At 37.3% G+C, this 22,537-nt stretch overlaps 1 protein-coding gene across 3 annotated transcripts; it reads right to left on the bottom strand.

Moving 5' to 3' along the window:
• Positions 1-11,334: 11,334 nt before the first annotated feature.
• On the bottom strand, positions 11,335-16,323 carry kcnj2a (potassium inwardly rectifying channel subfamily J member 2a). Of its 3 annotated transcripts, XR_008606834.1 has the most exons (3): positions 16,186-16,323; positions 12,834-14,488; positions 11,335-12,022 (listed from the first exon to the last, which is right to left on the bottom strand). XR_008606834.1 is itself a non-coding variant. In XM_055043195.1 (2 exons), exon 2 carries the CDS (start codon positions 14,258-14,260, stop codon positions 12,989-12,991), a length of 1,272 nt encoding a protein of 423 aa, XP_054899170.1. In that variant the 5' UTR covers positions 14,261-14,488; positions 16,186-16,323; the 3' UTR covers positions 11,335-12,988. The 3 variants fall into 3 exon arrangements, 2 of the variants coding, with proteins under 2 accessions (XP_054899170.1, XP_054899171.1); XM_055043195.1 differs by having other exon boundaries at positions 11,335-14,488; XM_055043196.1 differs by having other exon boundaries at positions 11,335-14,485.
• Between the last annotated feature and the right edge of the window lie 6,214 nt (positions 16,324-22,537).

Here is a 22,537-nt window from a genome sequence, read left to right as displayed (position 1 = left end):
TGCAAGTCACTGATGTTTTGAGAAAAAGCTTCACTAAAATACCAATTTTTACTTTATTTTCTTTTTAAAATAAATTCAACCTGAGATTGTACTTACATAAGCTCCAATGTGTCAGATTTTGAATCTGAGTGCTTAGCAGTGGCCTGTGATTCTATGCTGCCATAAGTAATTACATCCATGAGATTTCTTAATTGTAATTTTATCTGTGTTTTGCTTATTCTGGAGTGAGACATTTTTTCTGTTTAAAAGAAAATTGATATCCTATCTTAATTCATATCCTGTCGTAAAAAGGACATACATTAATGCAAGTATGTAAGATTAGAATTTTTATTTAAAAGAAAAAAGAAAACAAGGTGAGAAAGAAAGAGAAAGAAATAATATGTTTACAGAAGGAAGTAGGTCACCTTGCAATAATTATGTCATACTAAAAGAAATATGGGTGTGAAATCCTGGAGGATGAACCATCCCAGACCCATTCTCCTTTTTCTTTCTTTCTTTTTTTTTTTGATGTTGTTCTTGTGTTTTATTTGCTGTATCTTTGTGCTTACCAGGTTTTCTATCCTGCTCTAGTCAACCCAATGCTGTATGGTTTGGGACCTCTTTCAGTGTTACCCACTACTCAAAAAACAAGCTCTTTGTTTGTGAGTTTACTGTTCTGGTAACCTTTAAGCATTAATTATGGGAGTGACCCCATTTCCTTTATATCTCTTCTTAGTAGAGGATCCTGACTAATTTGTGACATTTTGCCTTTTCAAGAGATTTTTCTCTGATTCAGTAAATACAGACTGTTTGTTGGTTGCCTTGGCACTGATAACTAAATTAGCCGTCTAATTGAAGACGAGTCACATGCCTGTTTCTGAAATGTGCTGCTGTCCTTTCCTCCTCAAGACAAAGACAAAGTGATTCACTAACTGTCCCTTCCATAATACTTTAGCAATACCATTATTTAACCAGGCTGACCAAGAGAACCCTGTTATTTTTCTTTATGGATTTATTAAGGAAACTGTTCTAAACAGCTTCTTCAGGGCAAGAAGTAAACAGTAAATGTGTTTTTGAAATGTAAGGAGAATGGTCAGGTCATGAAATAATGGAAACTTGCAGAATCTAATTACATTCAACATGGCAACATTTAACTATATTTATTTAATTAAATTTACATTTTGAGGTTGAACTGGCTTTCACATTTAGCAATGAGTAGAAAACCAGTATGTCCAGCAGTTGACATTAATTATATTTGAAAAAGGAGATGATTTTATTTTATCTTTTTAATCTGGGTGAACAGAGAAAACCAGGTAGATTTATTTGCTCAATTACTGATATGTTTTGACAAACTCACCTTGAGATATTGACTCTATGAAACTATAAAAGTTACTTCACATTTTAGAAAGAAATGATCCCTCAGCGTAACACTTCATGTCTTGTGTAAGCGAAAAAGTGAATGATCAAACAGCTTTGATTCAAACTCTGTATTAATCAATTACTGGACTCTCTGAGCCGACTTGGCATTTCTGTCTGGTTAATTATTTGTAACAATTTGCTGTTACCGTCTGTGCTTGTATGTACCTGTTCCTTTTACACCGGTCCCCCCAAGGGAGTTTAGACCTTGAGCTGGTGTGGCTGGTTGTCAGCATCCTCCCAGTGCAGACTGTGTGCGCCTATAGCAACAGCTGTTCACAGCAGGGAGGCTGTCACATCTCTGGTGTTTAAATGAGCTCTGTGCAGGCTGTGCAGACCACAAGCTACTTTTAGATCATTATATTAAAAGGCTGGATGCATTTTCTGCTCTACTTCTCTTACAAGTTTATGTAGATGGATTGAAAACACTTGTTTTATGTCTGCTTCATTCAACTTATCCGAAAACCACTTAAATGCAGATTAGACAACTGTTTTCTTGCATAAATATATATATATATATTGAGCCTGAACGTTAAAACAGGAAATTTGACCAAAAATTACACTGCCCAATGTCATGGTGAAAAGAAAAACACACTAAATGAAATACAGTAAAAAAAACATATATAAAAATTATTGAGGTTCAGTGCATCAACAAAGTATTCACAGAATTCTTTACTTTTACCACATTTTGGTATGTCACAGCCTTATTCCAAACTGTATTAAATAAATCTAGCTCCTCAAAATTCCACACACAAAAATATGGAAGTCGGGAGCTGGCATTTTCTAGATATGTTTTTTTTCCGATGGTTTTCTTCAGATTAACTTGTTTGCTTTAGAAAACCATTGGGAAAACAAACAAACAACAACAACAAAAAAACATGTGTGACATATTCGCTCTTAGGTAAATACTATACTAGGACAAAGGATTTATATATATATATATATATATATATATATATATATATATATATTTTTTTTTTTTTTTTTTTTCCCCTTCTCACCCACCGCGGGTGGTTCTGCGCAGTATCTTGGCTGTGCCTAGGACTGCACATTTCTGGACTGAGATGTCTGATGTTGTTCCTGGGATCTGTTGTAGCCACTGCTCCAGTTTGGGGATTACTGCCCCGAGGGTCAGGGTTAAACTTGCACCCTTCCTGACAAAAAGAAGCAAGACATAAAATGTTTAACATATTTTTAACTGATGTAGCTCCTGTCAAATATTCACATTTTCCCTACATATTAAATGTGTCCATATATTGCCACAATTATAAACATGCATTCACAGGTGGTTGAAATCTTTATGTTTGTACTGTAGCGTTATGTTTGTAATTGGAATAAAGTGAAAAAATGCAATATTTTTGCCACCCATTTGGGAAAGTGATAAAGATCAGCCAATAACACAAAGGGCAGAAATCAAAACTAAGGTTGTTTACAAATAACAGGACCAAAGGAACCTGGGTACATTGTTGATACAAGGATAACTAATCACTGGGTTTTTCTTTTATGACAGCAGATTGACCTGTTGAATTTAAAGAGTTTTTCATTTAGGTCACCAAAGGGACAATGGCATTTCACCTTTTTATATACATATTGTCCCATCTCCAATATAAAGTTGGCATACTCTGGTTTGTTGTGAGCTCATGCATAAGTTGTAGCTGCCTCTCAAAAGAGGCAATGGAAAAGCACTGCCCTACTTGACCACCGTCTGTCCCCACAAAGCTCAAACTAAAAGTGTCCCTTTCTGTCCTCAGCTGTTGCTTTCCTTCCTCACTGTCGCTGCCCTCCAAGTCCTTGATTAGCCACACTGACCAGTGTATAACCTCCCTCTCCTCTCCACCTACTACTTCCTCACTCCGAGTTGTTAATCTCTCTGTTTGTCAGTAGATATCTGACACACACACAAGACAACACAGCCTCATCCCTGACAATGTCTCTGTGCATCCTGAAAGATCAAATCAGTATCACTAGGACATCAGCTTGTCTGGCAAATAGAGAAGGAATGGGATTGTTTATGTTGCACCTAAAAGATTATTTATTTAACAGGAGTAGAGATAGGTAAATGTACACATTTTGTTTTAGAACTTAATACATTGGCTTTGAAATACAATCTATAAAATCTGAAAAAAAAAAATCACCAAAATAAAGTCCAAAATATTATAGTAAAGTTGTAGAAATTTACTTGACGACAACTGATGTTGTAGCTGTTCAGTGTTGGACATGAACAGATTTCTGCCTTTTTGCCTTTTGGAAGTGACAAATCTTTAGCGAATTGTTGTAGTTTAGCCACAGTGGTGTTTTTTTCAAGTGCAAACAACCTGGTTCAGGTTACATCAGCCTTTGCTATGAGCTTTGGATAATCTGCACAATTGAATGTGACTGACTGCTGCTTTGGATCTGTGTGACCTGCTGTAGTGTAGCCATAAAATACAACACTCCACCACCCCCAGGTTTCACTACAAGTATGTCTTTTTTTTTTTTTTTTGAGCAGCTGGTTTAGTTTTAAACCAAATGCAATGGGACACACATGCCTCTTACAGATTAGAACGTGTTGGCCCATCTCACATTTTTCTAAATATGAGGTGTGCATTAGAGTTCTTCTTGGCCAGCAGTGTTTCTCACCCTGAAACTATCCTGTGGAAGTCAGTCCCTTTCTTATTGCTGAATCATGAACACGTTTGGAGGGCTTTAGACATTATTTTGGGTTATTTTGTTCAATGCTAGACATAATATTTCCCAGTGAATTGGTCATAAAGCAAGTGTTCCTATAAAGTCTTAGAAATATATATTTTTAAATTGGTACTCTTAAAAGTCCTGGATGAAATCTCCCTTTTTCTTACCAGTTGGGCTTCTATTATTGCCATATTAATTTACATTTTAAGATTGCAGGAATATTTTCTTTTCCAGGACTAAATCCTTGTTTCAAAGTCAAAAATAATTTCTTAAAATAATTTCTGTATCAGATTTTATGAATAATTTTACATAAGCAAAGGGTTTAATACATTTTTTTTTCAGTAATGCTATCTGAAATCTAATGCAGATTGGATCCTCTGTGACGGTCATAGTGAAACCTCTTCTCCTCCAATCGACCACCCAGAATAGGGAGGATAAGATATCAGCTGTGAAGTGTTTGGTAACCAAAAATAGACTCTGGGAGGACAAAACCAGGATCTTTCTGAACCCTGATTCACTTGTGCCTTGGTGTGAGTTGTGTAAAAACATGGTAAACAGTTATTCTATCCTATATACGTTCTGCATGGCACATGGTGTACAGGACATACAAGCTGCCCGAAAGTCCATTGAAGCATGACTGTAGTGTATGGAGTAAAAACATCTACTTTGTAATCATCAGAGATGACAGCTTCCAAAGTTTTTCACCTTTTTACCCACAAAATAACTTTGCAACCATGACTACCACGAGTTAATATTAATGGTTGAACATACAAGAGAAACTACTAACCATTATTCAGCTTTAATAACTGTTTAATATCAAACTGACTGCTCAAACTGAACCTTTGTCGAGCTCAGACCTCAGCTCTGCCATCTTGAAGTGTGTATCTGCTCCCAACGGCCACTGGGGTTTGCATTTGCAGGCTGATGATGGAGATGCTTAATTGAAATTTTGCAAACCCCATATACCTATTAGGCAGATTGTTATTCAAAAGGCAATAAATTTCATAAATTTGGCTATAATTTACAAAAAAAGTCAAAATTCAAATAAGTGATACACAGTAATAGTGTAGGTTACAACACAGTCATAACACTCCTGTTAAAAAATGTTTTGATACAATACAGTCTTATTTTCTATGAAACTAAATTGGCAATGTAAAACAATATCTTCAAAATTAATCAAAATAAATCCATTAAATATGTTATGTGTGCAATGAATCTGGTAACTTTAGATGATATTCGGATTAAATTAAAATTGCCAACCTGCTTTTTCTGTCACATGCATGATGAACAACATTGCAAAATATGTAAAAATCCAATTTAAAATACGATACCTGAGCTACAAAGTAAAATGTTTTATGCCACACAGTGGACCAAAAACCATTAGAATTTATGATTTTGGTGAACCCAATGTGCTCTGCTCCCTCAAATCGACCCTTCCAGCTCAAGTACAATCAACAGCTTTGTTTCATGAGGCGGCAAAGGCATGTATGGTAATACATGTCTATATGCCAGCTTTAAAGCTCCAACTGCAGCTAATCTGCAGCCTTCAAACATCACACAACCTGAGTGTGCTCCAAGCAGCTGCTGCACCGGACACAACCCCAGAGGTTGTTTAAAAGGAGCAAAAACAATGGGCACTCTATCACCAGTCAAATTGTTGATGACCTTGGATATATGTATAAACTTTTAACATGCATTGCAAAATCAGTTTTGGTGTTATTTAAATAACGTCATTAAGAATTCAAGTTATTTTATTCAAAATGAGGATTTGTGAATGGTACATTGGCCTCAGCTCCATTGGTGGGTTACGCTGATTTATTCAGATTAACTTTTCAGAAAAGAATGTATGACTCATACTGTTTAGAAAGTCCTGTTAGAGTAGCCCATTGAAATATTTAAATACTCTCTCTTATTTTATATTTTATTGTCTGCAGTTGTCTCACCCAGTTACAACAGTAAATTATTTTGGACAGAGTGCGACTGAAGCATCTTTTAAATGAGGACACAGTAAAAGGCTGTGTGAGTCTGATGTTACTTTTTATAATTCTGTTATGATTTGCTCCTCTCTTCTCGTCAGCCATAGACTTGTGAAGGAAAGTCAAATCTTTGATTTGATTTGTTCGTGTTGCTCGCTCACTGATGTTTGAGCTGTCTGTGTCATGCTCTATAAAAAGAACAAGTGAGGCCAGATTGGATTAACAAAGTGATTCTGCCTCAGGACGATGGTGGTGGTGGTGATGGGAAACCTTCCTAATTGGCTGCTGCCCGTGTGTTTATGTTTGTGTTATCAGATGAGGCAGCAGAATTGCACTGTAACCACAAGGTGTGCCAACCTGCACTGTACATTGTCACCCTGTTGTGACTGGCAACAAAAGGCCAAATAACTGTGGCATTACAGAGCTAAATCATATGGCCTCTCGCATCACTCACATTCTTTAGCTTTTTTGCCACCATGACATTCTGCTGGGTTTGATATAATAGGAGGATCAGAGCTGGAATCTGTTAAACAAACTCCTGTGCTCTGACTCGGAAGCCCTTTTTTTGTTTTTGTGGATATTTAATGCTTTGGTTTCTTTACTTTGTGGAAACAGAGGAACATTGCTTCTTTAATACGATCATTTCTAACGAAATGTTATTAGTGAAGTGACAAAAATTCGGAGAACATGTCTCTCAATTAATCAGAAAGAACATGTGTAACAGATTTCCAGGTTTCTTGCTGCTGGGTTCATAGAACCTCTAAAATATCTCAGTTTAATAAAATACACTGTTGATTGTCCCCCACTGGTCATACAAACAGTCAGACTGATCTGTGTTTAAAAAATAAGATTTCTTTTTGTTTTTACTATCAAGTAGGGTATGTGAATTTTCAACCACTTACCACTGATGGATGGAACAATGCAACACCCTAAAGGTTCCAAGAACTGGGCTTGGGACCTTTAGTGTGCTAATTTCAATGAGGTAATTACAGAAAAAAAAAACAATATATTAAGGGATGGAAGATAAAAATAAAATATCTTTGATATGACTTTCTCAAATTCATAATTTATTGCATGCTTCAGCCCAAACACAAGACATTTCATAGCAGTTGAGGAGGTGCCAGCTAACAGATGCAGGAAATGGAAACGCGTCTTTAGGGACAGGAATTATCTGGTGAGAAGGGTGAAATCCAACTTTGCAAAGAGGTATTCAGGAAGGATGATGAATTATTCAGCTACGTGTTGTTTACAAGCCTTCTGTTAAATCAGTTCAGAAGTAGAGAAATTTATCCTAACTGAGTCATTCAGAATTTAAGGTTGTCAGAACTGAATTTATAGAACTGGTTGTGGCTCGTTCAGAAACCTGAACTGTAAGAAAACTCCAGTCTGTGAACTGCTCTCTTAATGCAAATAATATAAAAAATACAAAGAGATGCAGCTGGTAGGCCTTTAAAGTCAACTTAAATCAATAGGCAACAGGGCATTTCAGATCTTCTGAGTGGTTGGTTAAACACAACATTCCAGAGTCTCTTTGAGTCTCAGGGCTTTGTGCTGATAATGTATTTCTGATTACTCTATGTCGGTTTTCTGAGTTCTAAAAACTGAAAATGTATGTTTGAGTAAGAAAATGGGTTGGGATATTTTTTGCAGAAATATGAAATGAAAGTCATCCAGAGAACTTCAAATAGCCCCTGTGCCACATTCTGGAGACCCCTTTTGTAAACACTTCTGTGGACATAGATCCTGATTTCTACTGTGAAATTTTGTACTTGGACAACATGAAATATTGCTTAAACATTGATATACACGTGTACAAAGTTGTGACGTCATGTGAAAGTGAGGAAACTCTGCCCTTACAAGATTAACATCCTGCTGCAGCCACACATATTTTAATTAGAAATATGCAGTTTCTGATGTTAGTTAAAAGTATTTTCATTTGCCCTTTTGTTTTGTTCTGCTATATTACAAATTGGAATGCAATTGTAATTTTTAAGGGTATTTGACTAGACATGATGATGCAGGACTTCATAATCAGAGAATTATAAGTATGATCATACGATGTCCAAATGTAGCTTTGAAGGAAATGTAAAGAGGCAAATATAGTTTGAACTTATACCTACACTTGAGGTCATCAAGAAGTGAATTTTTCTGCTGATTGAATGGAAAAAAATCTTTTCACTTGAGGATTATATTTTGTGGGGCAGATGTGCTTCTGAAAAAGTTGCCCAGTATGCAAACAGTTGTGCTCTTGACTAGATTGGGCCCATGTTATTTTAAGAGACAGACGTTTCTTGTTCTGTTTCTGTCTCTCTAATCACAAATTGACAACAGACGATACTAACAGAGAAGTCCTCAAAGAGACTGTCAGCCAATCAGAAAAGGATAGTTTATCTATAACAATGAGTTGAGGCTGAATTAAATATTCTGTCAAACACTGACAAACGTTTTATTGATCTTTTGGTATTTTCTTTTTCTGTTTGTTTTTGTCTGCTGAGTTGGTGGAACAAAATACATTTTTACTATGACAAAGGTAAGATGGTCAGAACTATTAAAGCTGCATTCTTTTAAACAAAAGGATCTGTTTTAAATGATAAAATCAAGCTGTTTATCTTAAGTGGGCAGCACACCAAAGGGTCATTGTAAGTGAAAGGTTATCTGGGTCAACACAGTGATCTGACTACAGCTCCAAAGGCTACTGCCTCCTCAAGCCATCTACCATGTGGACTGATAGTTCTGTCTGGTCAGGCAGGGGTCCATGTGAAGCAGGAAGACTTTACTGTATTCACAGACAAAACACCAAGGATCACAGGTCTGCAGGGAACCTGAGTCTGTTTGAACACCAGCTTTCCCAGAAGCCTTCGCAAAAGCCCGGCGTTCCGGGTATAGTTCAAGAGCACAGACTGTGTTTGTGTTTCAGGTCCAAGCATGTTACTCCTGCATTGTTATTTCCAGGTTACACTTGCAACTTAAATCTTGACCAGGGCTCAGCGGATGCTGGGCACAAATAAATAGAGATAAAACAAGTAATTGGCTTGGATATTTGATATGTCAGATGTTTACACAGAAATAATGGAAGTTGGCTTAACATTTACATTTGATTATTTACTGAACTGGTTCACAGTTATTGTTATAAACAGCACCGCAGAAACAGCCATTCACCTACACCACCAGTAAGGGCTGCTGCTCTCGCCTTAACAATGTGCTACTATTCTTCCTTCCTAGCAGGATGGGCCTTTCCTGCTCTCAACATTATATTAATAATCCAATAAATAAAAGCAATATTAAATGGTGTGACCGGAAAGTGCCTCCTTACTTTCCCACCCTGCATTGACAAAATAGAACCAAGTTTTGAAGGCAATTCAAAAAAGTGCTTTTGTTTACCAAAATAGCAATAAAGAAGCTTTATTTCTTTTCCAACTGAAAATTTCAAACATTTCACTTATGCTACAATGAGGATTTAAGAATAATGTCTCAGTCAGAAATAAGAAATGAGAGATCGTATCTCTCTCTTTTTAACATGATCAAGATGTGTCAGAAAAAGCTTATCTGAAAAGAAAAGGTCACACACACTCACTCGAGAGCATTAAAGCCTCTCAAAAACTCAAGGCTTAAATGCTCTCGAGTTTTTGAGGTTTTTCTTTCATGTGCATCAATGACACTGTTTTTCTATGTGTGAACATAAAGTGCCTCCTACAGAACTGATTTTTTTCTTTCTTTAAATTGATTAATTGCTTATAAATCTCAGAGGCTAGAATACATGATGAAATGATTTAATTTTCAGATATCATCACCTTCCTAAAATAATGGCCTGAGTGACTCTTTTTTTTTTTTTGCCACAAATGGTTATCACAGAAAAATAGTCAACACCACTTTTTTTGCCAAAGATGGACAACAAAAAAAAGAAACAAAAAAAATCACTTTTTCAAGAACTGACTGAGTCCATTATTTCAGGAAGGTGGCACTATTTTAACCTCACATTCTTTTCAATGCATTACATTTATTTAGGTTCTCTCAGTATTTGTCCTCTGCAACAGGTGAAATGATAATACAAAATTTCATTATATAGTTTAAGTACTATGTGTGTATTATTTATTTTTTTGACAAAGGTCAAAATCCAGTTCTCGGCTGGCAGCTAACACCACCGCAAAAGCTGAGTGTTTTTTAACTGTGTGACTTTCATAATCCAATACTTTGACATATAAAGCTTTTCACAATTTCAAAACAGTGAGATTGAAAAAAACAAGGTTCTTTTTCATATTTGATCTAATTCAAATCTACTGCTCTATACTATCTTGCATAAAGTATTGAATTCAATAAAGCCCTGATGTATATGATAATAAAGGAACGTTACAGTAAATGTTTATTGCAGACACATGGACTCGTTTAAACTTCTCACACATTTACACTATAATTACCAAAATAAACGACACGGGTTTATTTAAACAGAAATGTCACTCAACTAAAAGTGAAGTTTCAGGGAGTTACGCAGTGAAAGATACAAGTTATCTTCCCTTGCATGTCAGTAAGGAAGACAAGGCCTGGATTATTTCTTCATCAATGGAGACAAAAATTTAAGGTTTTTTGGAAAACTTTTCATCTTGGTGTTAAAGTTTTAAGTGGTTTCTCTGAAGAGCTTAGAGAAAATACTCCATGTACATATGGGGTCTCCAGAGTGCTGTTTAGCTCCCAAACAGAGTGGGAGTCTACTCTGTTTGGGAGCTGCCCTGATTTGATCACAGCAGCTGATCAAATCAGGGCAGCTGATTGCTGCCCTGATGAAAGAGGTACAAAATTGACCTTGAAGCTTAGAATCATTTTCATTTAAGCTGAATCAGTTTCCTTTTGAATGTACATGCCGTGAAAGTCACCATTTATTTAAATGGCTTTGAACAAACAATGAGATTTAAAATTATTTTCTATCAGTCTTCTCACATGGCTCTTATCTCTGATTGTATTTTGTCAACTATTTCACACTGTATTCATCTTAGCGTTTGGTGAAATTGTAAAGCACTTTGACTCACATAACTTACGGCATTTCAGTTTTTTTTTTAATTTGTTTTCTACTGTTGGGTCTGACTGGCTCCTAGTTTTTACTCTTTGTATTTCATTTTAAGCCATATATTTTATGTCATCAAAAGTTTTGCTGTTGGAAGGCCTTGTGAATTTACTCGGGCTGCTAGTGTCTCAAGTTGGATTTTGCTGGTACCAAATGCTTGTCCCTATAAAAAATAAGAGATAAATGAAAGAGAAATTATGGATGACACATTGATTCTATTTGTCCATTGACATTTTATTGAAAAATAGCAATATAATATAATGTACAATAATAATAATAATATAATAATAATAATAATAATAATAATAACAATACAAAAATCTGTACATTCTGTGACTTTGCAGTACATTTGGAAGACTCCTTGCAAAACAACTGCAACAGGGAGGACAAGTATTTACATGTGTAGCCGAGTGGCTTTCCGTCTGTTTTTTTTTTTATGTTTGTTTGTTTGTTTTCAACAAAACATACAGGATATAAATGTGTTTTTTTTTGTGTGTGTGTGTGTGCAGCAGACCTTCATGTGCTGGGGTTACAGTACATTTGGCTTTGAACATTTTTTTTTTCTTTTTTCAAGTCTTACATTCTCAACACAGAATGAAGACTCAGGTAGTGTTGATGTTGAAAGATGATCTTCAGTCTTCTCACAGCACAAAAGAAGTGGATTCAGTTAGAGGTTATAACACAGTCTTCATTCAGAGATTGTAGTTTCTAATCTTGCGTTGCTTCATCATATTTTAAAACCTGTGAAGTAGGTTTGTCTTTTGTAATCAACATTTTTAATTCAAGTTGAAGCCAAAAATAACAATAATCATCCAACAAATATATATTTTAGTTCTGAAAACTACAAAAACCAATTTATATTTCTCTCCTCATTCTGACCGCTCAGATTAAGGCTTGATGAAGTGGCTCAAGATAAGGATGATCACTGTAAAGAAAAAAAATATATATAAAAAAACTGTACACACATTCTTTAAAAACAAACATTATTAAAATTCCCAAGAGTATTCTACTTTTCTGTACCAAATCTAATCAGGTTTTGGTTTAAACAAACATAACTATGGTAATAATACTCTTTGGTATTTTTCAGTAACAAACTGCAAAAAAGAAAACAACTGAAGCAACACCATAGCAGCACATCTTTTAGAACATTCACATCCCCCATAGTTAAACCCTTTAACTTTCTTTAAATTAATGATTTCTGTCAGTTTTGAGGGAATAACACTGCTCTGCTCAGAGGTTTCAGTTGATTTGAGCAGCTCTTAGCAGACATTATGATCAACTGCTGTAAAACATAAGCTCAGAGAATCAGCGCTGTCATGTCAGAGGAGACATTTTCTTTATTGCATACAGAGACAATTATCTGTGATATCTTCTTGCTCTGAGACCAGCTCACGAACAAATACTCTGCTTTGTACCTTCTTTGTTCCGACTTTTTTTACTCTTTGGTTCTAGGTAAAAGCGCCAAAATGAAAGCGATGCGAAGTGTGTATTTTCTCTATTCTGTAGCAGCACTAAACATTTAAAGAAAACTCAGAAAGCGCCTTGTACTTGCTAGACGGGACAACCAGGTACATTTCTTCACTTCTGAGGTCATTACAACATCCTGCTTCCTCTTTGCAGGGACAGAGCACACATTAGCGGGGAGTTCTTGGAGAATTAGTTCTGCATTGAGCACATGTTTCATAGTGCTGTGTTTCATCATACTGTGTGTAGTCAAAGTTAAGACAGAGCCTTACATAGAGTCCTGGACCTTTTCCGGCTTCCCACAGCAGTACCACTTGACTTCCCCTTGTTCCTGACTTGGCTTGTCAAGCCTTCAGAGCAGAGAGGAGATGGGTTTTTTTTGTTTTGTTTTTTTTTTCTTTCAGTCACTCGTGAGGAGTCTGAGTCATCATATTTCTGATTCTCGTCTCAGAGGCCTTGGTTCCAGCGGCACCATGGCTTGGCTATGCTCAGTCTCTGAAATGCTGTCCATCTGAGTGCCATCAGGACCGACACTGCCCCCATTCCCCTCATCCGTGTCCTCCTTTTTGTCTAGTGCCATCTCGTTTTCATAACAGAAGGAATTGGTGTTGGACAAGATGTATTTTTTCTCTGCCAGGTCTCTGGCACTGCATAGGGGAGTGTTTAGCACCTCATATGTCTTGTGGAAACGAGAGTAGTCCACCTTGTAGTAGTTCTTCTCCTCAAAGAGAACAGGCTCGAAGCGGTGGCCCCACAGGATCTCATTGGCAACGTAGGAACTGCGGCATTGCGTGGTCATTGCTGTGGCTTCCACCATACCCTCCAGGATCACCACAATTTCAAAGTCTGAGTTTTCCAGATCCTGCTTGCTCATGTTATAAAAGGGACTGTCCTCATTGATCTCATGGACAATAGTGATTGGGGTGACCAGAAAGATGCGGTCGACTCCACTGTCGAAGCCCACATCTATGTCCATTTGATCAAGAGGGATGTACTCTCCCTCTGCTGTCGTTCTAGATTTGAGAAGTTGAGCTCGAACGTGTGCCTCAACCAGGTGGCTCTTCCTCAAGTTGCCCACACGCCACATCAGGCAAAGCTTGGTGTCCCTCATGGCCACTGTAGCGTTATGACTAAACACCAGAGTTTCATTTCTCTTTTTTGGTTTTGCCATTTTGGCCATGACCGCACCAATGATGAAGGCATCAATGATGCATCCAACAATGCTTTGAAAAACCACCATGAAGACCGCAACGGGGCATTCCTCTGTCACGTATCTGTAGCCGTAGCCAATGGTAGTCTGAGTCTCAATAGAGAAGAGAAAGGCAGCAGTGAAGCTGCTCACGTTGGAGATGCACTTCTTAGTATCACTTTCTAAGTCCCCATGAAAGATGGCCACAAGCCAGAAGATGCAGCCGAAGAACAGCCATGACAGGAGGAAGGCGAGGCAGAAGATGATGAACATCCACCTCCAGCGGATGTCCACGCATGTGGTGAAGATGTCAGCCAAGTAGCGCTGACCTTTCTCGCTCACATTGATGAACTGCACATTGCAATGACCGTCTTTCTTCACAAAGCGGCTCTGCGGCTGGTGCCTCGTGTGCACCTTAGCCTTGCCATTTGGTACCCCCGTGGTGGCGAGCTTCATGCTGTCCTCTTCTGATGACACGGTACTGTAGCGGCTGGCTCGCACACTTCCCATCACCTCAGTCTGGGAGGGCCGTGCTGCTTCTGCTTTTGAGAACAGTCTGAGTTTCTGGAAAAAGCGTTGGAGAAACAGTTTTGAAACGCTTCGGGAGACCAACTAAGGGAGAAAATGGTGACAAAATGAGGCGGCAGAAGGGACGCCTCAGGATGGGAGTGGAATAGCAGGAGGATGAAGTGGTCACTCCTCTTTCATTGGGGCACTGGACCTCATCAATGACATCTGCTGCAGAAACAGAGAGATAATGATCTGTTAGATAAACTAGTGAAAACAGAATCAGTAAACTTTATTAAAATAAGAAAACGTAAAACACTAAATCACGAGAGATGGATTTATGCAGCGTTTATGCAGCCTGAGAAAAACAATCAAGAACCTAAAGCCTAAGGATGAGGGAACTTGTTTCAACCTCAGATTTTACCCATTTTGACAGACATAAAAATTAAACTCTGATTTATATTGCAGCTTGAACTAACAGAGGTTGCTCAGCAATTGCATTTAGGTCGAGTCTTTGCCCATTTACAAAGCAATCTTACTTTTTTTAGATGCCCCTCATGAAGTGATCATTTCCAATTCAGTTCAGCATTACAAAGTTTATATGGCAAATACTGGATTAGGTAAACAGTAATGTTTTTCTCTTTACTAAGGAAACGTATCATTCTGTGTCAGATTGTACATAACATGCAACAAATTATACAAAATACAACAGAACTTGTAAAGTCACACAAATATATCAAGCATGCCACGAGTTTTCAGAATACTGTATACGGAATAAATTTTGTGCACAACTGATAAAATGTGTAAAGTGTGTGTCTCGTCGGCATTTAAAGCTGCATATTTTGTTAAATTTTGGTTGTTAACATGTGACCTAATGTCACTCCCAGGGTTTGTGCACTTGTTCTTCGGAGCAGAAGCATGAGCTCCATTATGATGCACAGCTTGTTGACTCACAACAAACTCCCGCTGGAGGGATTTCATCTTTCTGTTGTGCTTCTCCCAGCAGAATCGAGGCATCTCTCATTAGGTCTGGCTGTCCTGGCAACAAAGTCCAAATCAACCAGTTGAACTATGATTTCTTTATTTATTTTTAACTCGTAGTGAACTTATCTGTCTTGCATAATACTTAAATGTGAAGAGAGAGAGAGCTATAAACTTCTTCAGATGTACTGGTTCCACATAAGCTGTGTACACTGCACAGCTTCTGCTGATTCATAGTGAAGTTTCACGCCGGCGCAACATATGGCTGACGCAACTTCTCTGCTGTGTTAAACATCAAAAGCCACAGCTGGGTAAAATATCAGTGGGTAATTTAAACGCATTTTGATGTGCACGCTCAGTCAAATGCAATGCAGGCTGCTTGGCGTGATGGATGAAGTCTGATTATTTTACAGTACATTGCTGTTGGATGTTGCTTTAACTTATTAAATATTAATTAAATGCACACAAATCCAAGCGACACGTTTCATTTTTATTCCCGGTTGTTTAGAACACAGAAAGTTAAACAGATGCGCACAACTCCCTGACCACGTTATACTGCCTTGTATGATTTGAACCATTTATTACTTGTCTGACAGAGAAAGTACCAAACCCGCAGGGCACATTTTAGCAGGTGCAGGGCTGGAAAAATGCGCTTTAATCTGAAGCAATCATACCAACATAGAGATCGGCACCCACATTTTACCCATTAAAAAAAAAATGAAATGAGTGAATAAATTTAAAAAAAACTTTTTCGCGGGCTGTCAGACAGATGTGACCGCGCGCATTTGGAGTGTAAAAGGCAGAAAGTCTGAGCGTCAAAGAGAAACATCTGAACCCATCAAAGTCAGGAGTTTAATCGAAAATAAGCCAAATAAAAGCACTTTAAAACTACTTTGGTTGTTTACTGTCTCATTACAAATATTTGTTGTGCAATAAAATGCTCCTACCTGTTGCGCATCTGTGGACCGGCTTGGATCAAGCTGTCTGAAATATAATCCAGACCCTCCCGTGGCCTCCGTTTAACCGCGCCGCTTATTGTTTACTTTGGCACTAACGAGCCAAAGTAAAGATCGGTCTCTGGAGGACCTATCTTGATAATGTGCTTCGCGCTGAGTTCCCCCAAACCGTTTTAAATCGCTTGCACCGGCACGACCCGCCTCTCGGCTGTGCGCCCGACCAATGGCAGAGGGACAGGGGTGAGAGGGTGAGGGGGATGGGTGGGGGGATTGAGGATTGGAGGAAGAGGGGAGATGGAGTGTTTTGGGAGCGCGCACGGTGGAACTGCCTGAGTGATCGTGTTTTCATGTTTGACCGACACCACTCATGTGTGCAGGTCACAGCGTGGAAGTGAAGCAAATTAGGCGACGACAAATTAAACCCAAATCAGGGATTTAAAGGAACCTGAGACATGACAATAATTACCAGGAGAGCAGCAGTGAATGCTTTTTTTTTTAAATCTGCGCAATATCACCTGCATGTTGTTGTTTTATTCATTGAGCACAAATGGAAAAGTAAGTGCAGCTGCTTTTAGGCTCCGTGTGGACTAAATTACAAAATTTACATATGAATTACAAATAAAACAAATGGTGATTTGGGGGATGTATGTTCTTTTTGCACCATGGGTTTGTTAAAATGAGGCTTTGGGGGGGAAAGTGTTCTGTCGGAAAGACTGACTCACTCAATACAGGGCCTACATGCCTGCATTATGATATGACTGTCTTTCTCCACTGAGCTATCGGGTTGCTTTAGATGTTTAGACTGTGCATCTGTTGCCCTGTAATTTTAGGTCGGTCCTTAACCATGTTGTCTTCCAGCTGAACCATTCTTCCTGCTCACTAATTCATTCCAAACATTAACCCCACAAGCTTCATGTTCTCACACAGCCGTCATTTTTCCCCCGTCCGGCTTATTTTTAGCTCGGGTTTATTTATAGCAGCACATATATTTAGTCCAAACCACCTGTGTCAGTGAACTGTGTGCGTGAGTGCGTGTGTGTTTGTTTTCCATGCCCAATTTCCAGCAATGCGTGCAGGGATCCATTGCTGCGTGTGGACCACAAGGTGGGGGTCTGGAGGCTGGATTGAACCGGTGAGTTTTTCTCCCACGGATACGCACGCGGCTCTGAAGTGTGAGCACTGCGTGGAACAGGAGGAGGATTCTCAGTGCGACTTTTCAGTTTGCAGCAGCAGCAGCATCTAGAGGATATAGATGTGTAAACACAGAATGAGGGCAGAGTCATGCAACATTCTTTGATACTTGTGCACACATATCTGCGTTTTAGAAGTTTTAACGGCCACATAATAACTATTGCTGCAATTTTCATTTTCAGCTCAGACGTAGTGGTATTCATTTGACAGAAACGTCAAAACATATCTAAGAACAAAAAAACAAACAAACAAAATAAACGTATAAGACAACTGGAAATGTTCAAATAAGAGCAAGTAGACACAACTGTCTTATTTGCTGAAATCCAAACATAAATGAATACTAACAAATAAAATGCACACACATGTAAAATTTTGTGATTGAAAAAGATATTTATTTCTTTAATAAAAAGAAGTGAATAGTGGAAGCTACAATGGCCGGCACTGTTTACTTGCAGCAAGCAAGTCCAAAGGTTCCAATTTTGATTTTTATGCAAGTAATGCAGGTTTCCCGTATATGTTTTGTTTTGGCTTGATTTTTTTGTTTTTTTTTCTGAAATATCTGTGCAAATGTGCGCCAATTACCACTAAATCCCATGGTGGCACACGGTGGTAGCAGCATCATGGTGAAGGGGAGTTTTTTTAAGTTCATGGAGTTAAAAAACATGGCAACATTTGAAGAAAACATTACCTTCCTGTTATGTTCTACATATAAATTGAAAATGTATTCATTTTACACATCTGTAGACCCCTGTGCCGACAGATTACATAGATATTGTTCGGGTCAATTTGACCCAGCAGTCAAGTTGAAGGGTAAAAAAAAGATTTTTTTTTAAATTCTATTTTATATGTCTCCTTGCAGCTATGAACCATATTTCACCAATACACACACATCACACACATTCATGCACACACCCACACACACATACACATACACATATTGTTTTTTTTGAGTGTAGTTGGAGTAAGAATTTAAATTTTTTTTATGTCCAAATGAGTAAATGAGTAAGTTGTCGTGACTGATCCTTTATTTTTGAGAAATAATAATAATTTTTTTTTTTTAAATCCATCCACAATGGTTAACATAGCTACATTCAAAGTAGAATCCTGTGTTGGAATGTCAGCCATCATCCTCGCCGATAGCCACATTATATTCAATCCCCAAATCATTGAGGACAGAGCTGAATGTGTCAAAAAGGATATCAACAGAGGTCTCTGCTGAAATTTGTAAGTGCCAGTGAATTTAACTTTTGCAAGCTCTGCTGAAGATTAATCCTCAATGCAGGAAAGAAAACAGATTGATGTCCACTTACAGTAGCTAAACATCCACCTGCTGTTTTCTTTTTCTTTTTTATTTTGAGCAGTTGCTGTGTAAGCTTTAGAGATAAACACCAACCTTCTGTATCTGCTCATCATATTCGGTTTGTTTGCAACACAGAGTCATGCAACCTCGAAGTGGCCAGACAAAAACAGGTTGTTTACAAAGTAAGGGCAGAACTATTTAAAGACAATCATGACTAATGATTCTTCTGTTATTTAGGAAAAAATATTTCCTTTCAGACTGAGGCCAGCTTCTTCAGCGCCTTAGCAGGGACCCAGCAGATGTGAACTGCTCATTGCATCATTATTTGCTGTGGGAGGTCAGACAGACCTGGAAAACTGAAACAATGGTGTTCTGGCAGCATCTGATAGAAAGTCTTCATTTAAAAAAAAAAAGCAAACCATGGCTCCGGACGATCATCCAAATGTGAAGTCACTCTTTATTTACAAGAAGCCGCAGCCAAGAAAACCAAGTGAGATGTAGTTTCTTTTATATGCTCAAAGTTTTGGTAATATTTGGCTCATTATTGTTTTATTGGTCATTTTGCTCCAGATACTTCATGGCTGGTGAATTAGGTCATCTGATCCCCTACAGTTCTATGATTGAATATAGAAACATAGAACCTTGAGATCACAGAGCTCATAGATCTACCGAGGTGTTGTTCAAATTGGGGTCACTGGACCAAACTTATGGTCCGCTGGCGCCCCCGAGTGGTCTTTGAGCAAATGTAAATAACCGTTCATTTGCCGTGACATAAGCTCAAAGTGCGAGGCTACAGTTAGATTACCAAAGGATTGTGTTTGAAGATAATGGAGAAATGGCGTAAGACTGGGTCACTAAAAAGAAAACCTTAAGATACCGTGGAAAGTTTCTCAGAGTGAGTCGAAGAACTTTTGATTTTCACATAGCTTGTCACAAGCATGCAGATCTAGGGATGTGCATGTGACGAGGCAGTGACAAGCTGCCTCCCACTTTTTACTTTAGGAGCATCTTAACACCTAAAACAAAATTATTTATATCGGGCTACTTACTGGCTGAAAGAAAATGTTTGTCTTTGCCAATGCAACGCGAGTCTATTTTTCTTTTATTATCCTTCTAAATTATGTTGCCCTGAAACAGTATTAGTGCACACACTTGTAGAAAATAACTTTTTTGATTGGATCCATACTTTCAGAATGTGAAACTGGTTTCATTGTGGCCATATTACAGAACAGCGCACCCTTCAGGAGAAAATGAGTCAAGAGACTTTTCATTTCAGGTTGTATATTGAGATGTTGCCTTATTGCGAGGGCAATTTCAAGTGTTTATTAAATGGAGAAAATCATCCTTGGCTGGAAAAGATTGTGAAACAATGGTCTATGGGGTATTAAGGATGCTATTGCTGTTGGCCTTCACCTGTTTTGCACTACCTGGAGGACCAGTCATTCATCATTGACTGTAGTTTTACTTTTAACAGCACATGTATTGTGTTATGTGTGTCTCCACTGTTCCACCTTTGAGTGAGTAGGCACATATGACCCTCAGGCTCGCTCAACCATCAGTGTCAGCATGATAACTCCTCAGGGCTTTTAAATCTTTAGACATATGGCTATGGTGCAACCCACCACAGCAGCACCATTGTCAAATTTGCAGTTGATGTTACTCTGGGGAGTCCACCTACATAGATGAAGTGGAGCAGCTGACGATAAGGTGACTGAATAACACACCCAGAGCCCTTTGTGGATTTTATGAAAGCATTCAACTGGTGAAGAGGGTGCTGAACTACTGTTTCCTGAGACTCAATTTAATTAACTTATATTTATTTATATGATGCCAGTTTACAACATACAATTGAAATCAGATATTTACATACACCGAATAAAAATACACAAACAAATTTTTACTTATCATTGTCTGAACATAAATCAGATGTTTTTTTTCTTGTTCTTGCTTTGTTAGAATTACCTAAATTATTTCTATGTGCTAAATGCCATAAATGGTTTTTGTTTTTCAGATATTTTTTGCAAATTTTTCCAAATTTAAAAGTTCACATATGTGGTCAGTATCAGGGATAATTGTGTTTTAATTATTGTTGTACCGCATACTACAAATAGGTTAACTGACATGATTGAGTTAATTGGAGGCACATGGATTTAATATTACACCTGGAACACACTGCGTTAGAGTTGGCTAACTTTTGTAAGCTGACACTCCATCTGTCTATTTGCAATCCATTGTACTTTCATGTCATATTTGAAAGTTGAACGTGAGTATAGCATATCAATATTTACCCAGTATTATCATTAAAACTTTTTGATTATATTTACTTGGAAGACAAATCTGTGGCTTTGCTGATCTTTAGAAATAATTTCTGCATGTCATGGAGGAATGCATGTTGAGCATGGCATCACCACATGCACATGGACATGCATAGATGTTCATTATAGTGAGAAAAAGTAAAGATGTACTCAGGAGTACTTCTTTTTTTAACAATCATGGTAAAATATTTTACCTAATACTATCTAAAAAAAAAGTGTTAGTTTTAAATTCCCAGTTTATTGCCGTTTGTTCCCAAACACTCCTGCTATTTCCAATAAATTGTAATGCAAAGTTTGCAACTTTGATACATCAATGTGTTGTATGAAAAGATGTAGTCTCATGAACCTCTGGGCAGATTAAATTAATTTCTATTAAATATGACATGATTTTGTCACTAAGCAGGTCCTGTGCAACATCAAGCTGTTTGCTGATGTTTTAAATGAATTATAAAAATTTGCAAAACACATATGAAGGTTGTGTTTGGTTGTTGAGCAGACACAAGCTTCATGATGTTGACATGAATTTTAAGCTCAGGGCATCAAGAATTTAAATCAATCTTAGATGGCTGGTGAGAGTAAAGATGCAACCAAATAAACACTTATTTATCAAAAACCTGTAGTGTTTATCAAAACTCTAAAGCGGTTTTGATAAACATTTTTAGAAAAACAATTTTAAAGTACAATTTCTATCTGCTGTGCTGTGTCTCACATAAACCTCTTGATCATCTGTTTATCTTCATTTAATGTTTTTTCTTACCACCATTAGGAAACGTTTTCATCTAATGTTGGGATGTTTGCTGTTTCCTTTTCAGTCACATCTGATGCTGCATCAGCTTAATGTTGTGTGAAAGTAATAGTGAAGTAATAAAACAACTCATAAAATCAGTTATCTTTATATACAAATGTGAGGGTCAATATTGTACTTTATGTTTCAATAAATAGCTACATTCAAAATTATTCATACCCCTTTCAGATATGGTTATCTTTGGGGAAAAGGGCATAATGGTGAAACGCTCCAAGTTTCTGATTTTTACTCACACATGTACTTAATTATTTGTGTACATCAGAAAAGTGTAACGTTTTTTATACAAAAGATATTGATACCTTTTCCTATGTATTTAATGCAATTTATTACACATTTTAAAATCACATAGATATTTATTTGATATTATATTGATGTACTAAATTATGGCACATTTGATGTTCATTATTTATATTTTTAATATTTAATAAATGAAGACACAGAGGTGTTAATAGTAAGACTTTAATTTTAGTCTCCTCTAAATGTTTTGCTTGACAACATTGATAGAGTCAAGAAATGTCTGACAAAATACGAGAAAACCAGCAACCCATTTTAAAATATACTGTAATTTAAAAAATCTAATTTACACAGTAGTTAAAGACGTGGTTGAGTCACTGATCTACATCTTGTATAAGCTGAGAAACTTTACGCCTTAATGTTTTTCAAAGCAGTTTTAGGCATAAGTGTGACAGAAAATATTTGTTTCAAATACTTAAAAAAAAAAACAACTGATTG

This window comes from Poeciliopsis prolifica, unplaced genomic scaffold, assembly GCF_027474105.1.
Source record: "Poeciliopsis prolifica strain line A6 unplaced genomic scaffold, Auburn_PproV2 SCAFFOLD018, whole genome shotgun sequence".
Classification (NCBI taxonomy): Eukaryota; Metazoa; Chordata; class Actinopteri; order Cyprinodontiformes; family Poeciliidae; genus Poeciliopsis; species Poeciliopsis prolifica.
The sequence above is the reverse complement of the archived record's forward strand: the minus strand, read 5'-3'. Positions and strand labels throughout refer to the sequence as shown.